This window comes from Cinclus cinclus, chromosome 10 (genome assembly GCF_963662255.1).
Source record: "Cinclus cinclus chromosome 10, bCinCin1.1, whole genome shotgun sequence".
Taxonomy (NCBI): Eukaryota; Metazoa; Chordata; class Aves; order Passeriformes; family Cinclidae; genus Cinclus; species Cinclus cinclus.
The window spans coordinates 1,886,252-1,893,601 of NC_085055.1; the positions used below are offsets into that span (position 1 = coordinate 1,886,252).

The window sequence follows — 7,350 nt, forward strand, 5'->3', positions numbered from 1 at the left end:
TTCTGACAGTATCCTGAAATTCAGATTTCATGCCCAGGTCACAAGTGCATTTAGAACCTGGTGAAATCAAGGAATAAAAAATGCTTGCCCAAAATATTTTGCTTTTTTATTTTATTTTTTTTGTTGTTGTTTTTTAATTTAACCCCACGATGCTCAGGACTGGATGTGTCTGATAAAAAAAAAAAAAACCTAAATTAAAAACACCTCTCCAAATGTAATTAAAACACCACAAATAATTTTATTTTTTTTTTTTTAGCACTCAGTGGAGATCCACTTTTATTTGGTTTCATTGAGAGGTTTGTGAACTGTGCAAGAAATGGTCACACAATGATTTTCACATCTGTGTTTGTACAGATATTTTAACATTTCTGCTGGTGACGTTTTGGAAGATCCATAACAAATAAAGAACAAACTGGTGATTTATATCAGATTTAATATATTTATAACACAAAAAAGCAACGCAGCCACTTTTGGGTGTGAAACAGAAGTGCATCTCAAATTAACATCCATATTTTAAAAAAATATTTACAAATCAAAAGCTTCAGGCAGGGAAAAAAACCATAAAATACGATTTAATTTTAAATATTCTTGTCAATTTTACATGTCAGATGCTACAAATGCTGTTTGTTGCTTCCTACAGCCCTGAAAGCACGTTCCAAAATATTTTAAACAACAACAAAAAAAAACCATTTCAGTGCTGATTGTTTTGCTCAGTGACAAACCTGAGTTGTTGAAATTATCTGAAATCATCTATTCAAGAACTGGACATCCTAACAAATATTTATTCCCACAACTGGGAGGGAAATATTTGTATTTTAGAGGCTCAAGGTAATTTTTTTTTAAATTATTTTTTGCATTTTCAGCGCTTCCACTTTGCTAGATTTGTTTTAGGGTAATTTAAACAAGGCTGGAGAGGTCCTTGAATTTCCAAAAATAACCAAATTTCTTCACTTGGGGCTTCAGCTGTGATTTCAGCAGAAGCAACCCAGATTAAAGAATATTAATGGCAACGAAAATTTACAACCACCAAGAGAGGAACAGTTAATTCCTTTTTTTTTTTAAATTTTTTGTTTTTTAATTTCTCATATGTGCATCCATGCCAGACACCAGAACACAAACCCAGCTCAGAATAAAATGAAATAATTCATCCTGTGTGTCACCCAAAGATCCAAACCCGCAGAAATTCTCTTTTTTTTTTTTTTTTGGCCCACAGAATATTTGCTGATTTATTTATATATTTTTTTTTTTTTTTACAACAAGCCAGTACCAAATATTGAATTTTGAAGGTGCCCAAAATGTGAATTATTGCTGCACAGTCACACTGCTCCTCACTGCAGCACTGGCTGCTGCTCTTTCTCTTTCCTTAGCAATTTCCATCTCTATTTTGGCTTTGATTTTATCCCAATCCACTTCCAGCTGTTAAAAAAAAAAAAAAAAAAAAGAGAAAAAAAAATAATTATTAAACACACAGAGCTGAACATCAGAGAGAGACAGGTCAGATATTCAATTAAAAAAAATAAAATTATTAAATTTTAAATTCATCAGCACTGCTGAGTTCTAGAGCTCCCACCTTTAAAATAAACCAAGCTTGGGATATATGAATAAATCTCATTGTGGCTAGCAATAAAAAAAAACAAAAATAACTTGTTGTTAATTGAGTATCACAACAGCAATGTCCTGTTTGTGATAATTTAGCCCTGCATCATTAATTTAGGAGGAATTCCTAAATTCCTTCCTCCCCCGAGGAACATCACAGGGTATGAAACCAATGATCTGCTCCAAGAAAAGTCAAATTCCTGCTGGCAATTGCAATTCTGCACCAATAAATAGTTTGGGTTTGGAATTTCTCCAGCTGCAGGAAATTGGCATTTTTTGTGGTTTTGGGTCAGTGAAACCTCAGGAAATACACGAGGCACAAATGTGGGTAGGAAAGGGGTTTATTCCGCCCCAAAAAAATGCTTGAGAAGGAAAAAAAAAAAAAAAAAAAAAAAAAAGAAATAATGGATTATGGTGCAATTGATGAGCATAAAGAACACGTCCAAAAATGTCATTGTGCAGGTGAAAATGTAATTATTATAACATTAAATACCCACATTTTCAGTGAAAATGTAACAATTATAGCATTAAATACCCACAATTTCAGTGAAAATATAATAATTATAGCTCAGTTCTAGAGGTGTTGATTGGGTCCACGATTCTCCGGATACATGTAAGGAATTAAGAACCTGATATATAAAATAAACCCAATTTCAGATCCTGCCTGGCTGCAGAAAAGTGAGGAAAAATCTGAATTAAACCTGAAGAGGTTTTATGTTGTGAGAGGGAAACTGAGACCATTTTTCATCCCTGAAAAGGAGGAGCAGCACCAAAATCTTGGGTTTATTTCCATTTTTTTTTCCTGATTTTGTTTCCTGAGTGTGACAGGTTGCATGAAGAATTTAATTGCAAAAGAAATATGTATCTATATATATCTATAGTGAATTTTCAGTTAAATAAATTTTATCTCTATCTATTCATATAATGAATCTTCAATTAAACAAATGAATAAATGTGTTTTATATCTATTTATCTATCTCTGTATATAGTGAATCTTCAAATAAACAAATAAATAAATGAATTTTATATCTATTTGTCTATCTCTGTATATAGTGAATCTTCAAATAAACAAATAAATAAATGAATTTTATATCTATTTGTCTATCTCTATACATAGTAAATCTTCAAATAAACAAACAAATAAATAACTTTTATATCTATCTATCTATCTCTATATACAGTGAACCTTTAAATAAATAAGCAGATAAATAGTTAGATATAAAATTTATCTATATATAGAATCTTCAAATAAATAAATTTTATACCTATTTATCTCCATATAGAGTGAATTTTCAAATAAATAAATAAATAAATTTAATACCTATCTATCTCTATATATACTGAATGTTCAAATAAATAAATAAATAAATTTTATATCTATTTATCTATCTCTGTATAAAGTGAATCTTCAAAAACACAAATATTGTATTTATCTATTTATCTATCTCTATACACAGTGAATCTTCAAATAAAAAATATATCGATATATATAGTGAATCTTCAAATCAATCAATGAAACAATACATTTTATATCTATTTATCTAGATCTATATTGAAGCTTCAAATAAATAAATAAATTTTATATCTATCTATCGATCGATCTATTGATCTTTCTATCTATAGAGTGAATCTTCAAACAAACAGACAAACAAACAAACAAACAAATACATCAGAAACCGACTGAAACCTGTAAGGATTCCCGGGACAGAAACCCGTAAGGATTCCCGGGACAGAAACCCGTAAGGATTCCCGGGACAGAAACCCGTAAGGATTCCCGGGACAGAAACCCGTAAGGATTCCCTGGGACAGAAACCCGTAAGGATTCCCGGGACAGAAACCCGTAAGGATTCCCTGGGACAGAAACCCGTAAGGATTCCCGGGACAGAAACCCGTAAGGATCCCTGGGACAGAAACCCGTAAGGATTCCCGGGACAGAAACCCGTAAGGATTCCCGGGACAGAAACCCGTAAGGATTCCCGGGACAGAAACCCATAAGGATTCCCTGGGACAGAAACCCGTAAGGATTCCCAAGGGACAGAAACCCGTAAGGATCCCAAGGGACAGAAACCCGTAAGGATTCCCTGGGACAGAAACCCGTAAGGATCCCAAGGGACAGAAACCCGTAAGGATTCCCTGGGACAGAAACCCGTAAGGATCCCAAGGGACAGAAACCCGTAAGGATTCCCAAGGGACAGAAACCCGTAAGGATCCCTGGGACAGAAACCCGTAAGGATTCCCAAGGGACAGAAACCCGTAAGGATTCCCGGGACAGAAACCCGTAAGGATCCCAAGGGACAGAAACCCGTAAGGATTCCCGGGACAGAAACCCGTAAGGATTCCCTGGGACAGAAACCCGTAAGGGTCCCACAGGACAGAAACCCGTAAGGATTCCTGGGACAGAAACCCGTAAGGATTCCCTGGGACAGAAACCCGTAAGGATTCCCGGGACAGAAACCCGTAAGGATTCCCTGGGACAGAAACCCGTAAGGATTCCCGGGACAGAAACCCGTAAGGATTCCCGGGACAGAAACCCATAAGGATTCCCTGGGACAGAAACCCATAAGGATTCCCAAGGGACAGAAACCCGTAAGGATCCCAAGGGACAGAAACCCGTAAGGATTCCCTGGGACAGAAACCCGTAAGGATCCCAAGGGACAGAAACCCGTAAGGATTCCCTGGGACAGAAACCCGTAAGGATCCCAAGGGACAGAAACCCGTAAGGATTCCCAAGGGACAGAAACCCGTAAGGATTCCCGGGACAGAAACCCGTAAGGATCCCTGGGACAGAAACCCGTAAGGATTCCCGGGACAGAAACCCGTAAGGATCCCTGGGACAGAAACCCGTAAGGATTCCCGGGACAGAAACCCGTAAGGATTCTCAAGGGACAGAAACCCGTAAGGATTCCCAAGGGACAGAAACCCGTAAGGATCCCAAGGGACAGAAACCCGTAAGGATTCCCGGGACAGAAACCCGTAAGGATCCCACGGGACAGAAACCTGTAAGGATCCCAAGGGACAGAAACCCGTAAGGATTCCCACAGGACAGAAACCCGTAAGGATTCCCCGTTCCCACAGAACCGCGGTGCTGGGAGCGCACTCCGGGCCCGCCCCGGCGGGACCCGGGACTCACCTGCCCCTGGAACTGCAGGAAGCGGGGGCTGCGCTCCGTCCGCCCCAGGGCCGCCAGGAAGCGCTGCCGGTGAGCCAGCACCGTGTCCACGTGGCTGCGGTGCCTCACGGCCAGCTCCAGGGCCCTGCCACGGGGCGGGAATGGGGTGGGAATGGGGTGGGAACAGAGATCAACAGAGAGGGAATGGGGTGGGAATGGGGTGGGAACAGAGATCAACAGAGAGGGAATGGGGTGGGAACGGAGCGGGAATGGGGTGGGAACAGAGATTGAATGGAGCGGGAATGGGGTGGGAACAGAGATTGAATGGAGCGGGAATGGGGTGGGAACGGAGCGGGAATGGGGTGGGAACAGAGATCAACAGAGAGGGAATGGGGTGGGAACGGAGCGGGAATGGGGTGGGAACAGAGATTGAACAGAGCGGGAATGGGGTGGGAACAGAGATTGAATGGAGCGGGAATGGGGTGGGAACGGAGCGGGAATGGGGTGGGAACAGAGATTGAATGGAGCGGGAATGGGGTGGGAACGGAGCGGGAATGGGGTGGGAACAGAGATCAACAGAGAGGGAATGGGGTGGGAACGGAGCGGGAATGGGGTGGGAACAGAGATCAACAGAGAGGGTATGGGGTGGGAACGGAGCGGGAATGGGGTGGGAACAGAGATTGAATAGAGCGGGAATGGGGTGGGAACGGAGCGGGAATGGGGTGGGAACAGAGATCAACAGAGAGGGAATGGGATGGGAACAGAGATTGAACAGAGAGGGAATGGGATGGGAACAGAGAGAACAGAGAGGGAATGGGGTGGGAACAGAGATTGAACAGAGAGGGAATGGGGTGGGAACGGAGCGGGAATGGGGTGGGAACAGAGATTGAATGGAGCGGGAATGGGGTGGGAACAGAGATTGAATAGAGCGGGAATGGGGTGGGAACGGAGCGGGAATGGGGTGGGAACAGAGATTGAACAGAGAGGGAATGGGATGGGAACGGAACAGGAATGGGGTGGGAACAGAGAGAACAGAGAGGGAATGGGATGGGAACGGAGCGGGAATGGGGTGGGAACAGAGATTGAATAGAGCGGGAATGGGGTGGGAACGGAGCGGGAATGGGGTGGGAACGGGGTGGGAACAGAGAGAACAGAGAGGGAATGGGATGGGAACAGAGATTGAACAGAGAGGGAATGGGATGGGAACAGAGAGAACAGAGAGGGAATGGGGTGGGAACAGAGATTGAACAGAGAGGGAATGGGGTGGGAACGGAGCGGGAATGGGGTGGGAACAGAGATTGAATGGAGCGGGAATGGGGTGGGAACAGAGATTGAATAGAGCGGGAATGGGGTGGGAACGGAGCGGGAATGGGGTGGGAACAGAGATTGAACAGAGAGGGAATGGGATGGGAACGGAACGGGAATGGGGTGGGAACAGAGAGAACAGAGAGGGAATGGGATGGGAACAGAGATTGAATAGAGCGGGAATGGGATGGGAACGGAGCGGGAATGGGGTGGGAACAGAGATTGAATGGAGCGGGAATGGGGTGGGAACGGAGCGGGAATGGGGTGGGAACAGAGATCAACAGAGAGGGAATGGGGTGGGAACGGAGCGGGAATGGGGTGGGAACAGAGATCAACAGAGAGGGTATGGGGTGGGAACGGAGCGGGAATGGGGTGGGAACAGAGATTGAATAGAGCGGGAATGGGGTGGGAACGGAGCGGGAATGGGGTGGGAACAGAGATCAACAGAGAGGGAATGGGGTGGGAACGGAGCGGGAATGGGGTGGGAACAGAGATTGAACAGAGAGGGAATGGGATGGGAACGGAACAGGAATGGGGTGGGAACAGAGAGAACAGAGAGGGAATGGGATGGGAACGGAGCGGGAATGGGGTGGGAACAGAGATTGAATAGAGCGGGAATGGGGTGGGAACGGAGCGGGAATGGGGTGGGAACGGGGTGGGAACAGAGAGAACAGAGAGGGAATGGGATGGGAACAGAGATTGAACAGAGAGGGAATGGGATGGGAACAGAGAGAACAGAGAGGGAATGGGGTGGGAACAGAGATTGAACAGAGAGGGAATGGGGTGGGAACGGAGCGGGAATGGGGTGGGAACAGAGATTGAATGGAGCGGGAATGGGGTGGGAACAGAGATTGAATAGAGCGGGAATGGGGTGGGAACGGAGCGGGAATGGGGTGGGAACAGAGATTGAACAGAGAGGGAATGGGATGGGAACGGAACGGGAATGGGGTGGGAACAGAGAGAACAGAGAGGGAATGGGATGGGAACAGAGATTGAATAGAGCGGGAATGGGATGGGAACGGAGCGGGAATGGGGTGGGAACAGAGATTGAACAGAGCGGGAATGGGGTGGGAACAGAGATTGAATAGAGAGGGAATGGGGTGGGAACAGAGCGGGAATGGGGTGGGAACAGAGATTTAAGAGAGCGGGAATGGGGTGGGAACAGAGATTGAACAGAGCGGGAATGGGGTGGGAACAGAGCGGGAATGGGGTGGGAACAGAGATTGAATAGAGAGGGAATGGGATGGGAACAGAGATTGAATAGAGAGGGAATGGGATGGGAACAGAGCGGGAATGGGGCTCGAACAGGGTGGGAATAGAGCGGGAATGGGGTGGGAATA

General features: G+C 44.6%; 1 protein-coding gene across 1 annotated transcript in view; it reads right to left on the minus strand.

Annotated features, from left to right (window-relative positions):
- Nucleotides 1-335: 335 nt before the first annotated feature.
- IFT80 (intraflagellar transport 80) overlaps nt 336-7,350 on the minus strand; it is a 34,851-nt gene continuing 27,836 nt past the window's right edge. The window contains exons 18-19 of the mRNA XM_062499303.1: nt 4,727-4,850; nt 336-1,416 (exon numbers count right to left, since the gene is read on the minus strand). Coding sequence (XP_062355287.1) covers nt 1,303-1,416; nt 4,727-4,850 — 238 coding nt within the window. The 3' untranslated portion in view covers nt 336-1,302. The remainder of the gene's footprint in view (nt 1,417-4,726; nt 4,851-7,350) is intronic.